At 37.0% G+C, this 27,610-nt stretch overlaps 1 protein-coding gene across 9 annotated transcripts in view; it reads left to right on the top strand.

Annotated features, from left to right (window-relative positions):
- The window catches only part of ALKAL1 (ALK and LTK ligand 1), a 67,150-nt gene that overhangs the window by 32,622 nt on the left and 6,918 nt on the right, over positions 1-27,610 (top strand). For 8 of the 9 annotated variants that reach the window (XM_080578731.1, XM_080578736.1, XM_080578734.1 and 5 more), the window contains one exon: positions 24,893-24,946. In XM_080578731.1, the coding sequence (XP_080434857.1) occupies positions 24,893-24,946 (54 nt within the window). Of the gene's footprint in view, positions 1-11,873; positions 13,300-24,892; positions 24,947-27,610 lie in introns of those variants that run through there. The other variant, XM_080578737.1, reaches the window with a different exon arrangement.

Below are 27,610 nucleotides of genomic sequence, written 5' to 3'. Positions count from 1 at the left end.
CTGCAAGACCCGCTGTGCCTAATACTAAACTACTTCAGTGAATATAATTACAGGTCTGGAATAAAAAAGGATACAACTAAGGATACAACTAAACCTCGTCCCAAGGAAATTGTGATGTATGGTACAGTGTAATACAGAGTTCTTTGTAATATCTATGTCTTGTCCAACTATTATTCCTATTAGATTTTTTTAAGTATATTGTGTTGATAGGAATTGCTGGACAGAAAGGGATATTTAGAAGGGATAAAGAAAATGAGAGTTAATAAAAATGGCATCCTCTAAAATCATGTTTACCAAAACAGACATTACCTCAGAAATTAGCAGAATACTGGGTGAAATTGTATTAAAAGATTAATAGTTACATTAAAAAATAAATTATTTTTTTTGTTTGCTTATAGAAAATATTCCTGATTCTACATTTGAAGCTTCAAATTATTTTTACTGTGAAGTTGGTGGGTAGGTTTAATATAATCGATATTCCAAATGGTTATGGTGCTCAGTTTTCTTTATTTTTATTGGGATAGGCATGATAGGTGTGTAAATTATAATGCTGCATATATAAAATACAGTAATTAGGAGAAAACTTGTTCTCATAGAATTAACAAGATGAATGGATCATTGGATATAAGTCCTCTCAGAAGAACACCTGTATATACCCACTAACTTGGACATTGAAAGTGGTATAGATGCCATGGTACAACATGTTGCTCAGGCTAATCGTTATTGAGACAAGGTCAGAGGGGATCTATCTCTCCACACCATGATGCAGAAATCTTAACGGTCCCAATAAGTTCAGTGGAAATAACCACTGTCTCAGCTGGTACCAAGATTAGGTGTCAATCCTACCCAAAAAATGCAAGTAGGCAGGGTAGATTTTTGTTACATAGTATTTTATTTGGATGAGGAGAGAGAATTACTGTTCATTAATTACATTGATAGTATTTTTATCTCAAAGTCATACTCAAATTTTCTGTGACAAATTCTCCTAGCAAGTTGATATTGGGCACGTTATGACCCATTACTTATTGTTTCCTGTAATAAATATACAGTTCCATACCTCCAAGTTACAATTCTGCTAAGTGCATATTTGTAATATATACCTTTCCCAGCATTTTTGCTATTTTTAATAGAATGATCATTGACTTTACTGCCTTTCATTCAATTCAGTCGTTAATTATCACCATCACTTCCTTCCAGAATATGTTACGTTTGTATTAGTTCTCCAGACTTTAAGATGTCAATGATCTTGGTGCATCTAGTTTGCATGCCAGCTTTCTTAGTTTCTTGTTTAAATTAAGCCCCAAATGCTGCAGAACATCTATGCTCTCTCAACCTTCAGTTCCATTTAAGGGCTGATATCTATCATTGCGTCCAGCTCCTTCATGGATATGACAACTTTATAACCCGTAACTCTGCTGCTGCATTTCTTGCCTCAACTGCAAGGCAAGTTCTTAGGTTTATTGTACAACATGTCTTCTAATATTGATTCTGTGTATTTGGCAAGCATGATTACCAGGCAATAGAACTAGGCTGCTGAACAGAAGATATCTGAAATCTAGGATAAGCCAGAGATCTTCTTTATCGTGGTGGAGAACTTTGAGCCCATGGATGAATTCTGATAGCTAATGAGTGAGCAAGAGCAAAACTAATTCTTGTCAATTTGTAATTGATATGTACATTGGGATTTAAAATATAATGAAGGTCATCAGAATAGTCCTTCAAATGAAATGATTCCACTGGTTTTCCAAGGGCCTCTGCTCTAACTTCCGTTATACACAGTGCAAACCAAGGCTGCTCAACAGTTTCCGAATCTATGTGACATTGCATGCTGTTCTGGCACCTGAAGGAAGAAACTGTGGAATTGCAGTACACTGGGCAGAAAGTATTTCAGATGGTAGTATGCTGTAATGAGGGGCAAAATACAATGATAGCATATGCAAAAGCTCTTTTTGTTGAGCTGCTATTGACAACAACAACAACAACAACAAAAAACAGTGACTTCTTTATTCAATAGGGAGAGATTTTTTGGTTTTCATTTTAGTCCATTTTTGTATTTAAAAAATGCATCTTGTATTTAGCATGACAATATAAGCAATTAATAATATGTACAGTTCTAGCCCCAGAAAAATGAATATCAGAATTCTTACTGAATTACGCCAGGTTTATACCTGAAGTGCACCAGTACTCCTCCAATATGCAGAGAAGTGAGCAACAAAAAAAACAGAGGTTTCACTTCAAAGTAGATCCAAGTACATAACTGTCTGTAATCCAGGAACTATGGCATTCATTTTGAATTAGACTAACTTGGTACTGTGCCTGTGAGCAAACTAAAGAGTTGAGATATTTCCTTTTTTTTTTTTTTTTTTTTCTTTCTTGTAGACATGAAGTTCTGATTATCACAAAATAAAATAAAATAAAATAAAAAAGTGTCAGGTCTCAGTGTTTTACTAGTTTGTTATTTCAGGTGTTAATCTGCTAGGGAAAGGCTCTGAGGTGTGAAAGAGTGGTAGTACGGAAGTGTAAGGCTTTGTAGGATATTTATTGTTTAGCAAATACGTATGGGCCTTGAAAATACGCTGCTTCATATCTAGAGATTATTTTAAGCTTTTAAAATAAATATGTATATATGGAGAAAGATTTAAGAAGATGAGAAGTGTAAATATATGTATGTCCAACATATAGGCACACACCCTCACACATACACTTTCTGTGTAGGACAATAACCATTGGAAGGCCGCAGAAAGAAAAGGGAGGCTGACTTGATTTCCAATGCATAGTGCCACTGCCATCCTTGGGATCATGAACTATCAATCATTAATTCTTAAAGATGCTCTCTCCAAGTGCCCAGAAAGTAGTTTTGGGGGAAAGAGGGAATATCTCTATATTGTGCTACACGTGTTTTCTCGAGAATTAAAATTTTCAGTGGTATATTATGCATAAACAAGCAGAGTTACATAGAACAAGATTTTTTTTTTTTTAATTAGAGAAAAGCATATTCTCTGGGGCAGTTGTGTTTTTATTGTCAAAACTTCAGCAGCTGCATACAGTCCATCCCATGAGATCACAAGTGAAACTTAACTCTAGTGAGGAAAATATGTCAAAAATGAAATTTGAAAATGATAAGAAGAAGATATATAATGGAAAGCATTTTGCTAGAAAGAGTCTTTCTTCTGTTAACCTCAATTCATGGTTAGGCATTTCTATTCAATTTAAGGATGCATACTTCATTTTGTCACTTGTGAATTAGAGGTTACTACTTCAGTGGAAGTTCTACAGGCTATTGTCATTTGTGTTTTGGGCATTATTTAATGTCGGTCAAATGGAAAATGTTTGCTCCAGTGAGAGAATTGATTGAATATTGATTATATACTGAGGGTGCAATTCTTTATCTGTAGGGTATAAACAGAATTTAACACATGAAGGATCTAAGCATTTCATTGGTTAGTGGCCATATTTATATTATTCTATGTTTTATTATGTCTACTGGGCAAAAAATCATTGATGTGCCACTAATTGCTCCAATGTTTTTACAGAAACGGTGCCTAAAAATGTTTAACACCGATGGAACAAAGAATATCTAAACACTTTATTTATTTATTTATATTTAAGTCTATTAGGTCTTTGTCAATTGAAGTAAGTTGGCTAGATTACATTTTAGTACGTTCTCTTACTATAGGAGTCTATGGGTTGAAAATAAACTTTTAATTTTGCATCATTAAAACAATTATTGTAATGTTCCTTGCCGATCTTATACAACTTTAGGAGGAATACGGCACAAATTTAATCAAGACTTTGTTTAAATTATGTTCCCCTTTTGACTTGAACCTGCAATATAAAGGAAAGAAGTAAAAGCAAAACCCTACTAGAAAGCATTAAACTCTTTTTTCCTTAACCCTTACTGTTTATGATGTCAAACTATATGTGCTTCAGTAGAAGGAACATTTGAAATGAAGTGTTCAGAAATGTATCCTTATCAGTATATGGGACAATACTGGATATATGCCCCAGATTAATTAAAAACCTTGAATCCCATTAAATTAAAATAGTTGAGGAAATAGCTGTGATGTTACTACTGTAATTGTGATAGACTAATTATTTCTTCCTTGTCTTTTATTGGCATAGCATACCTAACATGAGATGCTTCTCATTTGTTTTTGAAATTTTAATAACTGACAATGTTTTTGTTTATTTGTTTGTTTTTAAATCATATGCAGTAATGTTTACATCCCCATACGTTTCCGTGAACATCATCATAATAATTTTACAAGGAAATAAACTTTATTCTTGTATGCTATGCGTGTGAAAGATCTCAGAAACATACTTTTAAGAATTATGTTTTAATTTTGTCTTCATAAAGCTAGTTATTCACTTCTACCTTGGTGAAGGATCAATATGCTATGCGTGTGAAAGATCTCAGAAACATACTTTTAAGAATTATGTTTTAATTTTGTCTTCATAAAGCTAGTTATTCACTTCTACCTTGGTGAAGGATCAATAGCAACAGCTTTGTCCCTGTGTGATGGAGCCAGTCCCTTGGCTATAGAGCTGATCACCCACAACACCTCATGCAGACTGATGTAGACATCAGTTTATGCTGGCTTCCAGTTTAGGCTTTGTATCACCTCTGACTGACAGCCCCCATGTACAGATTGTTCTCTTGAGACTGTAGTCATCTACATGAGCTTCCAGCTGCTTCTCCCAGAACCAAGCAAGGTAAATCATTAAAAATTGAGTATATGTCATGATGTTGATCTTGATCAAGATGCAGAGAAGTGATGGCCATTCTAGAGCGCTAGTTTCTCTTGAGTGGAAAGATGATGCATCATGATATAAGTGATTATGTAATTCATATTTATTACTACCTAATTCAGTGTGTTTATATGGTTCAGTTAATAGGGAAAAAGAGTAAAAAAAAAAAAAAAAAAGTAATCTCTTCCTTCACAGTTGTGGTCAAAGTACAAATATTTTTAGACACTAGAATTCCAAAATTTCCAAATTTAATGTTAAGATTTTTTTGAAATGAGACAGCATAGTTTTCAGGTCCACCTCTTTATCCTCTTTCACAGAATCACAGAATCATCTAGATTGGAAGAGACCTCCAAGATAACCTAGTCCAACCTCTGACCTAATCCTAACAAGTCCTCCACTAAACCATATCACTAAGCTCTACATCTAAACATCTTTTAAAGACCTCCAGGGATGGTGACTCAACCACTTCCCTGGGCAGCCCATTCCAACGCCTAACAACCCTCTTGGTAAAGAATTTCTTCCTAATATCCAAATTAAACCTCCTCTGGTGCAACTTTAGCCCCTTCCCCCTCGTCCTGTCACCAGGCACGTGGGAGAACAGACCAACCCCCACCTCGCTACAGCCTCCTTTAAGGTATCTATAGAGTGCGATAAGGTTGCCCCTGAGCCTCCTCTTCTCCAGGCTAAACAACCCCAGCTCCCTCAGCCTCTCCTCATGAGACTTGTTCTCCAGACCCCTCACCAGCTTTGTTGCCCTTCTCTGGGCTTGCTCGAACACCTCGGTGTCCTTCTTGTAGTGAGGGGCCCAATACTAAACACGGTACTCGAGGTGCGGCCTCACCAGAACTGAGTACATGGGGACAATCACTTCCCTAGTCCTGCCATAGGAAAACTGGGATATTTGGTAAAGGAAATTTAGGAAAAATATTTTCAGAACTCATCTTTTACATCGTGGACAAAAGCTCATTGCCAAAATATACCAATGTGAAGATTTCTTGTGTTGTCCTTTGAAACATTCTTGTTTGGAAGACAATCTGAAGCAGGCTAATAACAGACATTTTATACCACAGGCCTAAAGTTTGGATGGACCTGTTAGTACCAATTTAGCAAGACATATCTTACAATTTGTGCTTCCCCTTATTATGTGATCAAATCCCAAATTTGCCTGTGAAGTTAATATACAAAGGTTTTCTCACCATTATGAGCTATTTTCCAAATGTTAGGGAAATTGATGATCTTCTGGAAAAGGGATTACTACAAAATAAATCATGTGTGGAAATGACCGGGGCAGGTGTAACAAATTCTACACCCAGATGTACTACTCATGAACAGAGTAATTCTACATTACCTGCATGGTGGCATCACTCCATGTGTACATATGTGATTCAACTTCACAGAACTAAAGATCCCTTATCTAAGCTTCAGTCAGGGCTTTCAGAATCCTTAGAACAGATACAAACTGCATATTTATCCTGAAGTCTGCCTACCCAGATCAGCCCCTTCAGAAAGGCCTTGCTTCTCCTTCTTTATGTCTGTCTAGAGCAGCAACTCTTTTCTTGTTAGAGTAAGGAGTAGAGCAAGGAACCTTAGATTAGATAGAAGACTTCTTGAATGTTGGGAGTAACATGGTTTGTGCTGACCCAGTTCCTTTTCTTTGCAGTTACTCTCACCATCTCTGAGTACCAGAATATTATAACAGGGAAAGCAGTATTAAGAACCAGAGAAGCATAAAACTATCTCAGTTTCAGGATGTGGAAAGTGTTTTCTTATTTATTTATTTATTTAAAGGCCAAAGATTTCTGCCTGGAAAATTTTGGCCCAGTGAAATGTATGGTTTACACGTGTTTTACTCCTGATTATGTTTCTTCAAAAGACCTTGAATATCAGTGTCTAAATAGCTCAATAGCTCACTATGCTTGATGTATTTATATCTCATACTCAAAATATTTTGATTTCAGTTATCATTTCTAAGATATCTCCTCCTGTATGTGATAGAGTAAAATGACCGTAGCCTGGGTATAAATCTAGCATACGTTCACGAGGAACACCTTTAAGATAGCAGTTTGGAATAAGTGAGAATCTATGGGTTATTAATCTACTATGATAGTTCTGAATCTGTTTTAATTCAGAAAGAAATAGAAACATTTCTAAAATTAGCATACGAAATGTAAAGTACAGTTAAACATTACCATTTACACAGCAATCAACCTGGAGCCTATTCATCTTTCAAAAAGACCGGGACTTAATTCATCTTTGGCAAACTCAATTCCATTTCCTTTCACTCCAACAGAGTTTGCCTATGTTTGTCAGTGCTGAGTTTGGCTTGTATGCGGTTGAGCACGTCATCAGCTTTCATTCAGATTATTTAACTAGTTCATATATTTCTTTTGATGTATTGCAGCTGTTCATGTATTTGATTCATGTAAATATTCTAGAATCTACATTTATTAGCAGCCACGATAGCTAAAACAGAATACTTTCATAGAGTGTTGCAGAATTGCAAAAAGTGAATTTCCTCTTCATATTTATCAATATCTAGTCTCTGTATCTCGTTCTAAGAGTAGTACTGCCTTCAGTCAAGAGCTCTCCAATAACTTTCCAAACGTAGTTTGGAGTCTGTGGATTCAGCTGAAATATCTGCCTTAATAGTTAAGTGATTCCAAGTAGCTGATAATTGAATAGAAATTGTTTGTTATAGAAAAGATATGAATAGGAAAAATACAGCTTCAGTAAATTAATGCCTTGAATAGTTTGACCAATCCTACCTATATGTCTCATTATTATTATTATTATTATTATTAATTGTCTTTTTATATTTTAATGAACAATTACTATTATAATACATCTTTCCTCTTGGAGATGGTGAAGTACTTATTCACAATTTAGTATTCAAAATAGCCGGGGTTTCATAATGTTTGCCATTTGAATTCCTTGAGGGATATCTTAACCTCTTGATTGGACTCTCTTAGGGGAAAACAAACAAACAAGCAAACAAACAAAAGCCACCTGCATAAACTCAAACATCATATCTGTAATTATTTTGAGACTTTTTTTTTTGATTTTCAAAATAGACGTATTTCAATGTTTTACATGTCTACATCTGACAGGAGAGAAAAAAAATGGGGGGTGCTTTTGAATTATGCACGTAGTACTTATCTATATATGTGTGTTGCTAGTCAAAGGGCTAGCAATACAAACAATGGTCGCTATTTTTTTTTCAATTTTTTTCAGATGTAAAAGTTGCCAGATTATATTAATCTAGGTCTATATCTGTATACATTCCAGTTTTGTTTTCTAGGGTGATCACTAATCGTAATAGAAGAAAAGTAATCGTATACACTAGATTTGGCTTATTTCTTGATCCTACAGTATTTTCTGATAGAAATGGGGATTTACAGAGAAGAGGAAAAGCAAATCCTTGCTTCTTAATGTTCTTTTGCGAAACGAATATAAAGGTCTCCACAGGCAAGGATTAACTAATACAAATATGCTTTCTTAGCAGCTATTGAAGAATTACTAATAAACATCATTATAACTGAGTTCAAGATATTCAGCCTTGTAAATATATCCTGTTATAATTTCATTATGGTTGGCTGAAGCCCTAGGAGAACCCCACATTGTTCAGTCTTAATGAATTATTGGAAAGTGGCTGATTAGAAAGCATTGGATCAGAAGGGACCGTTGCATTCTGAATATTACTCTCTTTGATGTTGTTTACCTCCCAGGTTGACTCATTTCCTTGGCCAGAAATCTTAGTACACGAAGCTGTGTGCCTAATCTGCTGGGCCATTATATGCCAGTGCAAGTCCAGAAGCCAGATGTGATAGGTTTATGCAGATTTCTTTCTTTCTTTTTTTTTTTTTTTTTGTAGATTTAATGTTCATTGTGAGTGTTCATGCAAACTCACACTTTAGAATATGATTCTGACCAGAAATGGGGCACAACTTCATTGCAGCTAAAGAGAATACAACAAAAGAAGTGGGGTGCCCAAACAGAAACTTAGAGTCTCCTTAGGTTAGACACACCATATTTACTTCCCTGTCTGCTGTTTGAGTTTGAGGTCTGCTTGCTTCCTGCTTCCAGTTACTTCTGAACTCAATAACTTCATCTGGTCAAGGCAGAGTGTGCACTGTAATATCTGTTTGTGACATTCCAACCACTGCACACTACTGGGTAAGAGCTTGGGCCTGTACTATGCATCAGCATCGACTTGATCTTTGTCTTCCAGAGAACTCCAGAGTTTTGGTGACAAAGCAAAAGCACAGACACAAGGAATTGGAATGTTGACAGTGAGTGCATCTTGAGACTGGAGTCAGAGCCTTGATGAATTCCTTGACAATGTAAGCATAGCTAAAGAGATGTAGGTTTGAATACTTGGTGACATCTTCACAGTGGTTCAGTGTTGTTCCACTACTTTCCACATCACATATACAGGGCAGTCCTTCTGTAAGGATTCACTTTTCCCAGCAGATCAGTCACACAGTGGGACATTACTTCAGGTAAATTCAAAAAAGAGCAGCAGTAAACTGCATCCTGATTTTTTTAATCTACTTTAAAAGCTACACTTGTTTGAAGATATTTCCATTGCCATTGCGTATGTCACCTAAAATAATGTAAAAGGAACAGCCATTTAACCACAAGGTTCCACACTCAGGCTGTGGTTGACAGTCACTCAATTTGATGAAACTGTGTTTTTTCAGTTGAATATTTCTTCAGGCTACCTCTCAGTACAACCTCTGCCATCTTGGGGTGGGGAAGGGGTTTGAGCATTTGGCTTGCTTGGATTGAGGGCCGTTTCTTTAAAGATCACCTTACAATATGCTCAAATTCTTAAGCATGGCCTCCACAGATAGGAGGAACCTATATTTTAAAGGTCCAGAGCTTTCTGGGTGTCTCACTGATAGCACACCTCAGACAAATCTTCAATTTTGTCTTCTGAAATACCACAAAAGGAGCATCATACTACACTATGTTTTCACATTATATACAATAGCTTCTGGATTATTTTAAATTAAGCAGACAGCTTTAATTTGAAGAGTATGCAGGCTAAAAGTATTTGAAGCATGGTAACCAATGTTGTAGTCAGGCCTCTTATTCTTTCACATAAGATGGCTAAGGTTCAGAGGGTGCAAAGGAGGAGGAAATAACATGAAAGCTGGTTTTGCCAGACAGGTAAAGACTTATTCATGCTGGGAGAATCTCCAGCTGGGAATATCCACGGTTGTTACAGCCTTTGTGCCACCAGAATAGAAAAAAGGGTTAGCTCAGAGAAGAGAATCTGGCTCAAAGAACTTAAAATAAATATCAGATGTCAGAGCTGTGACTTAATTGTTTAGCTAAGTAGATCATGTGAATTACACACAGATTGAGGACCTGTTTTTGCTTCTATTGAAATCAAGGAGAACAGAATCAGGCCACGCTCTCCTTCCAGTGTCTTTCAAACATCAGAACTGTTACTGGAGTGTATGACAGCTCCTAGAATCATTTTTGTACCAGTCAGAAATCCTAGAGAGCTGCTAGTATGCAATTTGTGTTTTATTATTGTGGACGTAGGCTAAGACTTTAAACAGAATGTATGACATAGGCTAAGACTTTAAACAGAATGTATTTCCTTAGTTGCTTTTAGTTTTTATTTCAAAATTTGACATGCAGACAATGGCTCCTAAGACTCTAACTGTGGAAATTGGAACTCCAGATTCAGATGTCGGTTTCTGACAGTAGCTAATTTCAAAGAGAAACATTGAGACACATATGTATTTTCCTCATTTTAATACATTCTCAGATTAAAGCTCGGACAATATCAGAATTAGACCTATGTCGCAATTGAGAGATATTATCTTCAAACTGTCCCATTGAGAAACACTACTGATCTGAAAGCCTAACAACTTTATAGTGAAAATTTGGATTTTTCTTCTTCCTTAATGAACACATGTGTTTGTCACCTTTTATGAATAACAGGAAATAAGACTTTTTTTCTTCCATAGTTACAGTATTTGATGCTTTCTTTGACATTTTTACATTTTCTATTAAATAAATTTAAACAAAGAGACAAAAAAAAAACACCACCCTTTTTCAGTCATGAAGGCTTAGCAGGATCAGAAGAAAAACAGTAGAAGCTGAAAACTTGAAAGGATCATTCAGGAAGAACTGAAAGATTTTATGAGAAGGCTTCACACGTGCAACTGATTTGGGGAAAAGGCAACATGTGCAGCAATTACCTGGCTAAAAGCTTTCATGTAATTCTACCAAAAGAGGGAAATATTGGTAAACAGGTGACTGAAAATGGCCTGAAAAGATCTGCAACCAATTTGCAGACTGACATGTATTTCTGCAAATTCCATGTGGATGATAAATGTCTGTTGTTACAGCATGTAACTGATGATATTATAAATGGAGTATAAAGAAATTACTTAGTATTATATTTTTGGACATACGTAGAAGATACTGGCAGAAATATTCTGATTTAGAACATTTTGTAGGTGCTGATTTCTGCATTCACACCACAGAGGGCATCAGAGGGTGGTGGCTGGGAGGGGCTGGCAAGCACCTCTGTCCCCTGGCCAGCCACAGTTCAACATATCCAAGTTCATGATGATAATATCAATAATAGTAATAAAAGTGCGGTCTTTTAACCAGCATCAGGGTGTGATTTCTTTTTCTAAGATTTTTTCTGAGCACATAATTAGCAATTATTTTCCTTTCCTGAGTTAAGCAAAGAAAAATCAAAGCAGGGGTTTGGAGAGAGGACAAACATGGTATTACCAGCATTGAAAACCCAGTTCAGAGCAGGAAAAACTGTCCTGCCCATCCCCTGTTTGCCTGTCCTAGCCCTTCAGATGTGATTAAATGCTGCTTCTGCAGCTCAAGTGAGTTAGCTTCCTCCAGTCTCAGGTTATGTCCTTCCCACAGCTCAGTGCCCAGGCTCGCAGGAGCCAACTCTAGGGATAATCTGTTGCCCTTAAGAGGGTGTTGAACTGGAGGCTGGCAACCTCTTTGAGGCTGTAAATAGTCGTCTCTCTGCCGAGGTAGGAAGGCCTCCCTGGAATTACTGTTCGTGCCGATAGTTGTCTTCATAGCAACAATTGCTGCTAACTATTCCTGTCACTCCCTGCTCCCACTCACAGCTTGGCGGAGACCAGCCAAGGCAAGGAGGCCAAAAGGAGAGTGGAGAGGGAAGAAGACAAAGTGCAACGGTTGGGCAAAAGTACGGCATGGGCACGGAAGACTGGGGACAGCAGCTGGTTGGATCCTTCCCGTGAATGTGAGCAGGTCTTTATCATCTTCCCATGACTGAAAGTTTTTCCACTGTTCAGATTGCTGGAGGAACTTAGTGAAAAATAGTTTTCCAACGTAACTTCTGAAGAAGTGGCTTAGATATGAGTGAGGACAGGAATCCTAAGCAGATGATCATCTCCTGTGACTTGAATACTGTGTAGGTGCTATAGTGACACAAGATGAACACCAAATACTTCTATTCCTATTTCTCCTACTTTTGTTCTCTTACTTTTGGATGTGTGTTCTTGCTCCTGCCTTCTACTGTCACAGGTGCTTTCATTTTTATAAGCTATGATGATGCTGGTCACAGGGAGTGAGAAACTGATAAAACGTGAGCAGCTGTGGTGTCTCAAAGATGGTCCTGTAGATTCAAGTCAGAAAGCTGGATTATAAAAGAAAGTACTTCTGTATCTTTCCCAAGTAACATCATCATAAAAAGAAAAGGAGCAAACTTGAGTAAAATTTGTATGTATTTAATTTGTTTGCTCTTCCTGTTTTGATTTTGTGAAAGTTTCTGTTGAAGGACTGATTTCACTTGAAGCATTAAAAAAAAAAAAAAAGAAAAAGAAAAAAAAAAGACACAAATACTTGTCTCAGAGGACTTTGTATCACCTACATCTCTTTTCACCTCTATGAAAGAAGGCAGCTGTCATACAGATTGTGTTTGGGAGGGTCTACATTGGCAAGAGGACCACAAAGATAGCTATAATATCACAGGAGTGTTGACAGGACACCTCTTTCATTATGGCCTCTAAGATCCAGCAGGGGTGTACAATGATTATGGGACTAACGTCCTCTCTTTCTTCAAAAAGGAGACAATCTTCACTTTCATTTTCTTCCTGTCTCAGATGAATGGAGAGGAATCTGCAGCAGTGAAAAAAATATAGAATTCGGATTTTCCTTTGTAGAAGGGAGAATGAGTTATGGTTTCTCACACAAATGAGCACATATGTCTTCTGAGACTGCAGAAGACAGTAGAATTATAGTTCTGGTATTTTGGAAAAAGAAACCTGAAAAAACACGCTTTCTTTATGCTATCTATTTAATTATATGCACTTTTTTTTTTTAATGAAACCATTAGTTTTTTTACAACCTGAAACTACCAAAAAGGAGCTGGAAAACAGACATTCTTTGTGATCTAACCCTGTGCTAGAAGTGTGGCAAAGAGCCACATTCTGAATTAATTCAGAAACTAACCCTGTTTACTGATTTGGGAATAAACAAAGAATGAGAGAGTTAGCAATAAAACACTATAGGAAACAAATGCTTTTTCTTTCCAAGGTAAAAAAAGACATGTTTGTGTGGCTTATCATCATATATTTACAAGCTTGCATAGTTTCTATGTAATACTTAGCATTTCATAAACGGAATTCTAGGGGAGAGGTAGGAGGGTGGACTCCAGAAGAAATTCCTCTTAGGCACTGTAGGCTGTTACCTAATGGGGGTAATAGCACACAGGACATATGTGAGGTATCTGTTGACTTCATATCTGTTGACTTCAAGCTAGTGTTGCACACTTAGAATCATTGCTGGAACCTACGGGATTTATTTAATCCAGCCTTCTGTTATTTCAGGTAACACATTCTAGAATCTTGTTCATAAACTTTTAAAAGAACTGGACGTTTCCTAGCTAATGTAAGACTTCTCTTGCCTGTTTTATCAGTTAGCAGACATAAATAAATATCCTTTTGCTTCCTGAAGAAAGCTCCAAATCACATTTGCCTTGTGTTTTGTTGTTGTTGTTTTTTTGCTTTTGATGTTGTTGTTGTTTGGTTTTGTGTGTGTGTGCTACTATTTATATTTTAACAATACACAGAATCTTCCATGCTCTTTATAACAGTGTTGTTAGAGCTTACTACCCCATCATTCAAATGAAGTCTGTACATCTAACTTTATGAAATCAAGTGCCTAAAGTTAGTCATCTGTTTTCTTGGTATCCACCTGAATGTCTCAATAGTAACAACACAGATGAAAAATATTTGAGTCTAAACCCCCTTCTATAATTCCCTTGCAATTACATTAATGGGGCATTGATGCATGAGGGGGACTGTGCAGCTGTGAGTGAGAGTGGAATTTGACCCTTGCCGGTATAAAAAGCCAGTACTTCAAACTACTTCAAGACTACTTTAAGAAAAAAAATAAAAATTATTCCATTCCAAACAAAAGATGAACTAGAAATTGGGTATTTCAAATCTGAAGTACCCAAACTGTACTGGTATTCCAAACTGTGCATGGATGTCAATCCCTCAAACAAATGTTCTGAGGACATATAAACATATAGTTTTACAGAAACAAAAAAAAATTGGCGTGCTGAATTAGGAGAGATTTATTTCTTTGCTCTTTATATGTTTTTCTTTTCTCACATTACTATGGTTTGTAGAAATTGTCATCTGTTTTTATTATCTGTTTTAAGGAAACCCATTGTACAGTAACTTTGTGTATTTTTGAAAATGTTCAGTATTTGCAATACTATAATTTTGGTAGGACCAAATAGTTATACCCCTGCAAATTCTCTATGAATATTAATCACCCTGGATTTAAGGGAATGACTGATATACTAAGACTTACCAGCATGAGCAAGAAATAGATAATGTAGCCAAGTAGAGTCTCTGGGATAAGAACAAGTGACTGGCACTGCATGTGGTGGATTGAAAGAGGAAAGAAAGGAAAAAAATATAGAAATCAAGACTAAACGACAGGCTGAGACTTCAGAAGCTGGTGCTTCTTTTTACCTTTAGCACATTTAAGAATTACACTTTTTTGTTGTTGTTGTTGTTTTTTTGTTGTTGTTGTTTTGTTTTAAATCTAGTGCTCTTGCCAGTGGCGACTGACATGGCAGACTGGATCAACCACAATGAAAGCAAGCCCTGTTCGGTTTTCACTTTACAGTCATGCCATTGTACATCTAAACTGACTGATACCTCAACCCACTTCATCACTCAAGTGTAATGAGTGTCACAGAATAAAGACTTAATTTAGTATATGTACCACCAGATATTTTATTCATAACTAGAGTGGGGAGAATTTGAAAATATAGTTCAATACTTCCATTACTCAGCATGTAAATGGAGTAGTTTTTGCCATCCTCACATCAGAAAAATATTACTGGAATGAATATCAGGGAAAGTGAACATTCAGTCACTGGTTTAAGTATCCTTAGAAGCACAGGTTCAAGCCTGAAAAAATAAATAAGTGTGAAAGCATTTATTTGATCTGGGAGCAGAACTAGCATTTTAAGACTTGACTAATGAGGTACAAACAAATATCACAGTGTGCATTCCAAATCTTCACTATAAATAAAGTCAAAGTACTGAACAAAGGTTTTGTGGACAGCAAATGAATCCAGAGAGATTACGATACTGTTTATGTTTACTCCTGGAGAAGCAGAAGATAAATTGACCAAGTCATTCATTATGAATTGTTAATTGTGCTCTATTTGCAACCCTTAAGCTCTAGAGTAAACTTTGAATTGCAAGAATGGAAAGAGCTCCCTTTACATTGAGTAAGTTGGAAACCTCGTAAACTCATCTCTCAGAGTAGAAAGGTATGTATGAGTACATTCAGCATATTCTATATTCAGTAGATGGCAGTGGTATGCAGTTGTAGATTAACTCAGGATTTTCTCTTGAGCAGATGCTGTCATCTCTGCAAAACCAAGTAACGTTGTTTGGGGGTTTATTTGATTTTTTTTTTTTTTCTCAGAAAATAGTAAGATACTTTTTTTTTTTTTTTTACCTGGTGGAGCAAACAAGAGTAGAAAATGCTAAAAATCCTTGTTAATTTATTGTAATCTTCATTACACGACACTTGGAAGCATCTGGTAAGTTTTGAATTTCAAACAATGGTATTACATAGGGAAAGGAATGCATCTGTCTGGAGCATTGACTCATTTTCCTTCTATGCCCTGAGGAACTTAGTGTGTACACATCAAAGTCTCAAAATAAAAGTGGGAACTGTGTGTGTTACTTAACAGAAGTAGTAACACAGTGACGTCTTGGAACTGCACACAGAAATAGATATTTTCCCTTGTCTACAGGAATGAATTGCAAATCTATTGGGGGAAAGCAGTCTGTGTGTGTGCATGTGTGTATGTGTGTGTAAACAAACAAATTGCTGAGACAAATAGAAATTATTACAAAGATTTTAATTATGAAAAAAAATTGGGGAAAAAAGCAAAACAAAGCAGAAATTGAGCTTATGTGATAGAACCCATGAATGAGGAGACTGAGAAGAATTAAATTGCATTAAGTAGATATTTTCTCACAAGGCAGTTATTTCTAATACTACAAAAAAAAACGTTTAATGATTTATGATAGTTAAGGATGGAAGGATTTGATCTCTGTTGAACAAAGCAATGTTTTTTCTTGCCTCCCAATGGGAAAGTGCAATAGAAAATGCATTAAAAATATCAGTCTGTGAAGTGAGATGTAACATAACCACAAATTTGTCCTAGGGATAAGGAGCACTCTTGGACAGACCCCAGAATCAATTGGTGGTCCCTGAACAGGGAGTTACATTTTCAGCAGTGTTTCTCTGATGTGTCAGACACCACATGAGGATCCACAGAAACTTTTAAATCTGTATTAATATAGCTATTTTTTGCTGAACAAAAAGCAATACCTTTCTGCTTGCAGCGGAATAGCAGTATATAAAACCAGCATTTACAACATAGCCAAAGCTACTGGAAGATCTCGGTTTTGCAGATAGAACTTTGTCCAGCCATGAAAGCTGAAGTAAGAGATTTGAGCAATGTGTTCACTGCCGAAGTATAAGAATGAAAGTAGGAAACTGACGCTTTTTAATTGGTCAGGGTGCTGAAGAAAGCGGTATATGTTAATTAATTCAATTCTCCTTAACATCTGCTGCAGTTAGGAGCCATTCTTCCAAGAACCATGAAGCTATCTTGTGGCAAATGCCTTAGCCAGGAAATGGGATTGACAACCTGCGACAGCAGCCCACCATGGTGACCATATATTTCTGCCTACATCTAAGAGAAATACCTGGATCAGATCTCTAGGTGCATGCTTCACACTCCATTTATTCACGGGACATTTTGCCATGTGATTCCCATGTGTGACACTGACTGTAGTCAAATGCCTATAATTTATTCAACACCACAACATAATCTTATTAAAATGAATGTTAACAATTTTTTCTCCACTAGGATGCCTTATCTCTATACTGTCTTCTATGTTACTTGTTGATTTTGAGAGACTTTTTCTTCCTTATTTTTTTTTCCTTACACTGAGATTGTGCATTGCTTCCTACCATTTGTAGAAATCATTGCATAGTTAAGGCATACAGAGGAGAGATTATTTGGATCATTAAGATTTTTGCATATCTTTTGTGTTTGTTTGTTTGTCTGTTTTTTTTTTAAAGGTTTTTTGTAAATATTTTTAAGAGAAAATGTTATCATGTGGAGGATGCTTTCATCCTCTCATTGCAATGTTGTTCCATTCATTCATCTTTTAGGTATATCTCTTCACTAGGATATTTTCCTCTTTTTTTCTGTCTGTTTTCATCTCTGTTATTTAAGTTCTTCTGACACCTTACCACTTCTTTTATGAATTTACATTTGAAAGATTTTACTATGACTTTTTATCACTTTTTTTTTTTTTTAACTTTAATTAAATCTGTCTTGGCATTGCTGCAAGTATCCAAACTGTTACACCTTGTAGTATTGTCACAGTACACAAGACTTGCCATCTTTAGACACTAAGGGGTGTCTCCAGTGAAAAAAAGCTCCATTCAATTAAATGGGACTTGTCTATTTTAACAAGTACTCAAGACCGTTTTGCTGACAATGATATTTCAGCCACTGCACAGTTCCTGTGAAAAAATACAACCTGTGTTAAGTTGAAGCTTTGGAGAGTCTTGTCCTTCAAAATGTCACTTTTAATTAAAGGTTTGCTAAAACTACTGTTTTGTAACCATTTTCTTGATCTGAAGTTATATTATAAAGAAGAAAAACAATTACATGCTACTTTCATGTCAAAACAACATTTTCAGAAGCTTGAGCATTTGAGTTTATAATAGAAGTCAGATGCATCTCACTGCTGGCATTTTTTTTAATTATTTTTTTTCCTGCTATTTTACAGGCAAAAAAGAAAATACACAATAAAATTTTTTTTTATAAATTCCACAGTTATAAAATTACTTTAAACAAAATATGTTTATAATATAAAACAAATCAGGATCATATAATCATTGTAAGATATAATAAGATACATTATTGTTCCTATTGACCTTATGTTGGACTATGTGTATTTGCAAACAAGTTTTTTGTGCGGTTATAGTCTTTTGAACTGTCTGGCTAACTGTCTTAGGTAACTCCTTGAAGTGCAGAAAATAAGAAACAGAAAGGCCTGTTGTTCCATCATTTGACATGTAATTTTGAGGAATGCTGTAGAAATTAAAAGTGGCTATTCTGAGTTAACAACAGTTATTCTGAAAAATGGAAAATTATTAAAGCTGGCTAAAAATGCCAGGCTTTAAATACTTTAATTGAAGTGTGATTTGAAGAGCACTTTAGCACCTGTTTTTAAATCTAACAAATAATGTCATTTCTATTTTTGTGTTCTGTTAGATACACTTATATTTTCCTGAAGCATTTACCTGCTGTGGAGAAACTTTTTAACAATGCTTTAGCGTTTATTTCCCCCTCCCTCCCCCCCAACCACCCACCCCTGCTTCTTTTTTTAAGCAATTGAAGAAAATGTGCCTTTTATCTTTTATTGTTTTATTGTTTATTATTTTGAGATGCATGGATATTCTTACAAAAAGTGAAGATCATGATTCTTGGTGAAGATTTCTTTTTCTTACATAGAAGGGTTAAGGGACTTGGAAAATGAAGCAGGGCCTGAGCTCTGACACTTTACATTTTCTGTGCATGCCTACAGTATAGCCTTCAGCTGTACATTGTAGGACCACTGGTGTAGAGCCGGACTAGGCCAAGAGAAGGAATAATTTTTGATGGTTGACTTAAATTGCTTCCCTGAATAAGCTAAAATAAGCAAAGGCTGCCTGTTGGGGACATAAACAAGTTGAGATCTTGATTTTTTTCTGCAAAGGTGATATCACCTCAGGACGTGGGACTTTGATGCCCCAAACCAACAAGCTGCGTTGTGGGGATTTGGCCTGTTTCAGTGCTGCAAGCATCTCTCTCCTTGCTTTTTATATTACAGCAGGACATGAATTCTTCAGGCACTGTCATGGTGCTAGAGACAGTGGAAACACAGGGTAAAAAATCGGCACCTGCTGTCACAGCTTTGCAATTTGAACACACAAAACACTGAGAGACAGAAAAGTGGAAATCCACATCCAAGGTGATACAGCTATGTCTTTATTGCAGGTTAAGCTCATGCCCTAGCCCATGGCTGTGGCTTATTTAGTTTTCTACCTCTCGATGAGCAAGTCCAAAGTTGTGAAAAATTAAGCATTCATCTCAGCTACCAAACACTGAATAGCAACTGAAAAGTGTGCAGAATAATTTTCTACGTCATTAGCTTTACAACAGTGGTTTAAATCAACTTTGGAAAGTTTACAACAAAATCGTGGTTACAGCAGAGATCCGGAACAGCTGTTGCTCACTGCCTGTTAACTCAGAGCTTGCTAGCTCTCATGCAGGCTTTGTGAATAACTAACCACCATCTCATTCATTTAATCATGGGATAAAACTGGCACATCCTTTCGCCTTTTACCTGAAGTCCCAAGTCCTTCTACAAGGCGTCACAACTCAGATTAAGAAAATTAACAGCAAGGATCATTTATGATTGAAACTGCAGTATAAACTTAGCCATTCTGTCTTTGAAGCTGGAAAACCCTCTACATTTGTCACATCTGTATATTTTCACCTTATAGTTTTATATTCTGAGTATTTTAAGCAGCAGATAGTAGAAGATCTGTATTAGCACCATTAATAGCTGCCCGTGTTCACTGCTGTCTGTGGAAGCAGTGTAGGATGGGCAGCATTTTGGCCCAGGTTAGGAATAATCTACAGACACATACAGAAGTCCTCATGTAGGTAAAAATGAACTCGTTGAATTAAGTTTATTTATGATTATAATCTGAGATTATAAGGCTGAACTCAGGGTGAATAGCACAAGTGCATTTTAACTCAGATGCATTATCTCTGGAGAGCCATGCAGGTTTTGTAAGATTGTGCAGAAGAATGGCACAGTCTGAATGTTCTCCCAGCTGATAAAAAAACAGTCTGTTACCCTCTCCCATAGGATATATACTGGCTGTACTTTACTAGTTTGTGTAGCATGGTCTTGAGGCAAGAATGGATTGAATAAACCACCTCCACTCAATACTTCCCATTCATGTGTTTCACACAATTCATTCTTTCATTTTCCTGTTTCTTTTGTATTTTTGCCCAGTGTTACTTCACAGTGTTTTGATTTTAGCAATACTTTGCCAATCTATCTTGTTATTGTGTGTTATTATATGTTTCTGCTTTTTCTTTGTGAAATTTATATATCAAAATAATTTCACTTGCTCTGTGAAGGTATGAGCGAGAAAGGATATTAAGGGATCTGACTTAATAGGTGTCAGGTACCACATGCAGCATGTACTGAGCAACTAGGAGCAGGTTAGAAGCCAGAATAACCTAGCGTAATGGTTCTGTCTTTATCACCTTATAAAAGCACCCTGTATGGACTTGAGATCCTGCTTCTGGTTGCAGTGTGATCTGGTCAGGAGTCAGTGATAACTGTTCCATTCTAAAAGGATGTTCATTAGTTTGATTTAAATCCTAAGTCCTTTGAGACCTCAGCCTTGTAGTTGTGCACAGACAGGAGGGCTTCACTACATTCCACGTGGATAGTTCTGGAAACCTGTTGTTGAGGAAGCTAATAGAAAATACATATGGCAGAAATAGTTTGCCAGTTCTCATTAGCAGTGCCAGTGTCCAGCTATGCTGCTGAAAGACAGAAGAAAATTACTGTGCTTGTGTCAGGCAATTAATAGTTCGTAGATCTAATAGAGCTGCTTGTGCCATTATAGCAAGTGGACAGAAGTGTTTCAGTAACCTGTGCTGCCCGTGCCTTTTATACAAATGAACTGCGGTTGTCTTTGCGGAGAGCTAGGGGCTCACTGACTGCATTACAAAACACACTGTACTGGAAGAAATAGAATGCTTCAAGAAAGCTGAAACATAGGCACATGTTGAAAAGATGTTGCCTGGAGATGTTGCCTGCTGCCTGGAGGGCTGGCAGCTGTGTCAGGGGAGGAGTGGGCATGCAGTCAGTGTCATTCAGCTGCTGCCCTGCACACGGCTGACCCATTCCTGTAGGGACAGGCATAGCCAGGCTCGGGAGAACCCTGAACCCAATGGAGGTTGCTCGTGGGAAGCATACCCTGCAGCATTCATTCTCAGCTACAGCTGCAGTTTATGCCTGAAATCCTGAACTCCTTTCCTGAGCATCAAATCTTTTATCCTGTTTTGCTGTCTGTGTATTTAAGGGTGGGGTTTTGGCCTTCTGTCATCCTTGGTTGAGGATAGAAGGACATCTTCTGTCCTGGTTTTATTACAGATTTTCCTAACAGATTTTATGGGGTAAAAGGAGATTACTGTTCCCCTAGCAAATTCTATACAGTTTGAAAGGGCCTGGATCTAAAAGTTTTTTGTCAGAGCCTGAATGGTCTCTTCTTTGACCAGCCTTCACCAGGTTTCAGTTATTTCTCTGTACTGGTTCACTTGAGGCATCCCATCCAAAACTCATCCAGATTGTTTCACTATTTTGTCTCTTCTTAAGCTTCATTCTGAGTAATTTTAAAGTACTTGATATATCAGTAAATCCGTACTTGACATACAGTACATCAGTAAAATTCTAAGCTTAAGGGGTGATATTCATTTGAAATTAGGAAACAAATGAAATAGATGTCAGTTAAAACTGAGATTTTCAAGTAAATTAGGTCCCCTGATCTTGCTAAGTTGCATTTTAATTAGGCATTTTAGTTTACAATCTAAAGACTTAGACATTTTTTAATGTAGGTCCCTTGCTGAATGAGGGGGGGTGTCCTGGTAACGGGAGATGCCGAGAAGGTGGAGATACTGAATGCTTTCTTTGCTTCAGTCTTTGCTTCAAGGACTCCCTCTCAGGACTCCTCGACCCTGGTGGGGGGAGAAAGGGGCTGGGAAACGGAGGGCTCCCCCGTGGTCGACCTGAGGGTAGTTGGGGAGCACATGAGTGGACTCAACACACACAAATCCATGGGTCCCGATGGGATGCATGCACGTGTGCTAAGTGAGTTGGCAGAGGTGATCGCCGAACCGTTCTCTGTCATCTTTGAAAGGTCCTGGAGAACAGGAGAGGTGCCTGAAGATTGGAGGATAGCCAATGTCACTCCGGTCTTCAAGAAGGGCAAGAAGGAGGATCCGGGAAACTAAAGGCCAGTCAGTCTCACCTCTGTCCCTGGAAAGGTGTTGGAACAGCTCGTTCTGGATGTCATCTCCAAGCAATTGGAAGAGAAGAATGTTATGAGGAGTAGTCAGCATGGATTTACCAAGGGGAAGTCGTGCTCGACCAACCTCGTTGCCTTCTATGAAGACATCACCAGCTGGGTAGATGGGGGCAGATCAGTGGATGTCATCTACCTTGACTTTAGCAAGGCTTTCGATACTGTCTCCCATGACATCCTGATAGCAAAGCTGAGAAAGTGTGGGATAGAGGAGTGGACAGTTAGGTGGGTTGAGAACTGGCTGACTGGCCAAGCTCAAAGGGTGGTGACTGGTGGCGCAGAGTCCGGCTGGAGACCTGTGACGAGCAGTGTTCCCAGGGGTCAGTGCTGGGTCCAGTTTTGTTCAACATCTTCATCGACGACCTTGATGAGGGAATAGTGTCTGCCCTCAGCAAGCATGCCAATGACACGAAGCTGGGAGGAGTAGCTGACACACCAGAAGGTTGTGCCGCCATTCAGCGAGACCTGGACCGGCTGGAGAGATGGGCAGGAATAAACCAAATGAGGTTTAATAAGAGCAAGTGTAGAGTCCTGCACCTGGGAAGGAACAACCAGATGTATCGGTACAGGCTGGGGGACGACCTGCTGGAGAGGAGCTCTGAGGAGAAGGACCTGGGGGTCCTGGTGGACGACAGGTTGACCATGAGCCGGCAGTGTGCCCTCATGGCCAAGAGGGCCAATGGGATCCTGGCATGCATTAAAAGGAGTGTGGCCAGCAGGTCAAGGGAGGTGATCCTCCCCCTCTACTCTGCCCTGGTCGGGCCTCACCTGGAGTACTGTGTCCAGTTCTGGGCTCCCCGGTACAAAAAAGACAGGGAACTCCTGGAAAGAGTCCAGCGGAGGGCCACAAAGATGATACGGGGCCTGGAGCATCTTCCCTATGAGGAAGGGCTGCGAGACCTGGGTCTGTTCAGCTGGGAGAAGAGAAGACTGAGAGGGGATCTTATCAATGTGTATAAATATCTGAGGTGTGGGAGACAGAGGGATTTGGCCAACCTCTTTTCAGTGATTTGTGGGGATAGGACAAGGGGCAATGGCCACAAGATAGAGCACAGGAAGTTCCGCACCAGCATGCAAAAGAACTTCTTCAAGGTGAGGGTGACAGAGTACTGGAACAGGCTGCCTAGGGAGGTTGTGGAGTCTCCTTCTCTAGAGAAATTCAAGGCCTGTCTGGATGCCTACCTGGGCAGCCTGCTCTAAGGAGCCTGCTTTGGCAGGGGGGTTGGACCCGATGATCTTTCGAGGTCCCCTTCCAACCCCTACAATTCTGTGATTCTGTGATTCTGTGATTTTATTTTAAAATCCCAGCCTAAAAATACACTCATGACCTCTGAGAAACTGCTTAAGGCCAGTGTTAAGAATTTATTTCGGCAGAAAAACAACATCTTTCTATAGTATGTAAGGGAGCTTGCTCTCTTCTAAGCTAAATGTTAAATCAGACTGTGAATTAGAAAAAAAAAAAAGTAGCAGAATACAGAGATTTAAAATGGCATAAGTGGTAAGGAGATATTTTTAGTGAATAAATATGTTTGGCTGCAGGTCCTAATGCTGAGACATTGCAATGTAAAATGCATTACTGCTAAGAAAGGCATTTCTTTTAAATTTAACATAGCATATAGCTGTTATGTACAGTTTCTGTCTGCAGTAATAACTACATCTACTGAACAATTTTTAATACAGTTTTTCAGTTGAAAAAAAATAAGACTTGAGGGAGATGCACTAGTTTTAAGAATTTTTACTTGTATCAAAAGCTTCTGCTGTAAACCAGAGACAACATCCTATTGCAAATGAATAAATAAATAAATAAATAAATCCTAGTGAGTAGAGTTTTTGTGTTAGCTCAGATTTCTGTTTTGCCTGTTTCTTGTGGCTGTTCTGAGACAGGTACTTTCTCTTGTACTTTTTGGAAAAAGTACCATATTTGAAAATGGTGTGTTTTAAAATTCACAGCAATATTCATAGGAGAGGAATACTATTTTTTGACTAATAATGACTATAAAAATAGTCTTGGCCTATCTACTTTTCTCTTCATGTTCCTGTAATTTCAATACCCAACATTTGGGTATTTGGTTCAGTATTTTACATAATTTGTTCAGGTACTCAAACACTTGTCATTACATGATAACATATTTATAATATTTATGGTCTTTCTAAAAGTACAGCTCAATTCACTTCTAAGATGTTCAAATGACAGAAAATGTGATAGTGTATGCTTTTATGATGACAATTTGACATTTCTTTTTGGATTAAAAGAAAAAGGAAAAGTATGTGAAAGTACCCAGATTAATTTGGATATTTATTGAGTTATTCTATTATTACAGTAGACTTCTTCTCATATTTTGCTTTTTTTTTTTTTTTTGTAATTCCTATACTACATAGATACATTTTTTTCTTCTCTCCTTAGAAATTTTCCCAAGAGATTCCAGTCTAAAAGACAAGTTCATAAAACATTTTACAGGTAAGGCAAGTTGTTTGCACTTAATTTTATCCACAGATGCATATTCTAAGATGCAACAACAACAAGAACAAAAAAAAAAAGTCACGCTGTTAGCTTTTCTGAGGTTATACACTAAGTTTAACATTTTTGAAGTTATATTTCCATCACTTAGGGCTAGAACATTTTAAAGAATTCTAATCACATGGACTCTCTTTAAATAATCTAGGCTAAAATACCTTTAAAAACATGGTAAGTTAAAACATTCATGATTTAAAACCCGTTGTTTCATTTTTATGATCCTGTTGTTGCTTGTTGATTTTCAGCTACACTACAGATTAGTAGTTGTAGGTACTGAATATAATGCTTGCATCCTATGTATACTGTATTGTATATCTACATGCAAACAATTTGCAATGTGTTGTTAAAAATGTAATATATGTGAGCACATATCTGTTATCTCTGGCAAACAATATTTCAATGAGAGAACTCAGTACATTTTTAATTTTAAATGTATATGTATTTTTCCATATTTTTTGTCAGTCCTTCCATATCAATTTTTAAGTCTGCCAATTTTAACTACTCATTGGACTACATATATCTTTCAGAATCAGATCCATGTGACTGTAAGTTTTCACTACATCACCAAAACGCTTTGTTCTATCTCATGACATATATGTGTGCTTGCTTATTTTAATACAGCAAACAAACAGAACAAGAAAGGATTTAAACCAAGAAAGTGTAGATGAATCAGAAAAATCATTTGCTATTTTAAATATGGAAACTTAATATGATTGCAGTCAAGTGCTTTTACTTGAAAAATGAGATGTAGTGGTATAATACACTTGCTTTTTATACTTTGTTTTGTGACTACTGGGAAAATTATTGTACGGACCATAAGCAAAATTAGCTGTCAGCAGCAACATCAACATGCTTGTGCTGATTCTTTATTTTCTTCTTCCAAATGTTCTGAAATGCAGAAAAGTGAAGATCTCAAAGTATGATACTGCAAATCTGTTGGTGATTTTAAGTATTATTGGGATTAGTGAAACTAAAACCTAGAGAAATAGAAAGCAGTTGGTGCAACAAAATAGAATTTGAGATAATTATGTCTTTCCTCTTTGAAAATTTTGAACAGTCCTTGGCAAGAAAGGAAAGAATTTGTTGTGTCCTCTGTATGTCAGGGGAGTCCTCAAATCTTCAGAATAAGCACGTCAGTAAGGGTCTTTCTGCCAACAGCTAACTCCAGTCTAACAGCATCTGCAGCAAAAATGCTACACCCAGCTGCCCCTTCACTCCCACAGTAATCAAGAATAATTATGAACCTTATTATTGTCAATTCGTATGAAAAAGTAATGAAAGGTGCAATTGTGTTATCCTATGTAGCACAGGAATACTAGAAATTACCATTCTGGGGAGGACAGACAAGAAAGTGTTGTTTATATTAATAATTTATCTGTTTCCTTTTCATTGTTAAATTTGGAAACTTCTCAGCCATCATAACAAGATCAACATAAGAATCTGAGTAGGATAAATGATGAATACATAGCACGTTTCATTACTCAGAAACTATAGTGAAAAACAGCCATGAGTTTTACATAAGATATTTTGAGAATACTAAATCACAGAAAGGAAAAAGATCAAAAAGTACTCAAAGGCTTGTTTCTGGAGCCATTTGTTAAATTAATAGTCCTTTCCTGCATGAGTATCTGCTATCAAAATTGCTGAAATTATTTGACTAAGAATAGATGGAATTAATAAGCAAAGCAGGTTTATTCCAAAATTCTTGGAAGTTTATTTCATTATTGGCTCAGAATTGCTTCCTACATTTTTTTTTCTCTTTAATTATTCTTGAGGATCTTCAGTGGTGGGGTTTTCTGCCCGATTTGTCTTTTCCACAGCTTTATTAGATCCTGTAATCCACAGTCATTTTCCTAAAATACAACCTAAATGTGTTTTTCTTTATTCTGTTCAAATCATAATCCTTTTTCTATCAACCTTATTTAAGTAAACTATTCCAATATAGTCCTTGCTCGTGCAAGAATTTGGACATCCTGAATTAATGGAGTTGGGGAAGAGAAGAGTGGAAAGGGAAATCAACACTATCTTCACAGTCCATTATCTGTAGAGTTTCAGGGTTAAGAGAATTATTTTACGCTTGTAGTTTGCCAAGAATAGTAGACATTTTAAAGCCAAATAAGATCTGTATGTAACAATTCTTGACTGTAGGAAAAATCATAAATAATATTGTGAGTCATAAAGCTATCTATCAATTCAGCTTGAAAAGCCAGCTGACACAGATTGCTCTATAAGGCACAAATAAAATTAACAGACTATTTTTGATGGCAAGGAGGAAAGTTTGAAAACCATATATTATCTTAAGGGACATAAAATTTATTTAGTGACTAAGCTGATGTTATCTCCATATATCTTGGATAATTTCAAATTGCATACTTTCTCTAGAGCCTAATTACACACTCAGATAAAAAATAGCAGCAATCTTCCAGTTCAAAGTTGCAAAGGCAGCTTTGTCAGTTTATTCAAAAGATTACTTGTGGCTGAAAAATCTCATGAAATCCACACATTACTGTAAAATATATCCAATGTTCAAGTCAGTTCACTGTCATAGGGAGAAATCTTCTTGCAAGCTTGTGGTAGTTGGCCTCCATTATCCAGAGAGTATTGGCT

The sequence above is a fragment of the Anser brachyrhynchus genome (assembly GCF_964034855.1).
Source record: "Anser brachyrhynchus genome assembly, chromosome: 2".
NCBI lineage: Eukaryota > Metazoa > Chordata > Aves > Anseriformes > Anatidae > Anser > Anser brachyrhynchus.
The sequence above is the reverse complement of the archived record's forward strand: the minus strand, read 5'-3'. Positions and strand labels throughout refer to the sequence as shown.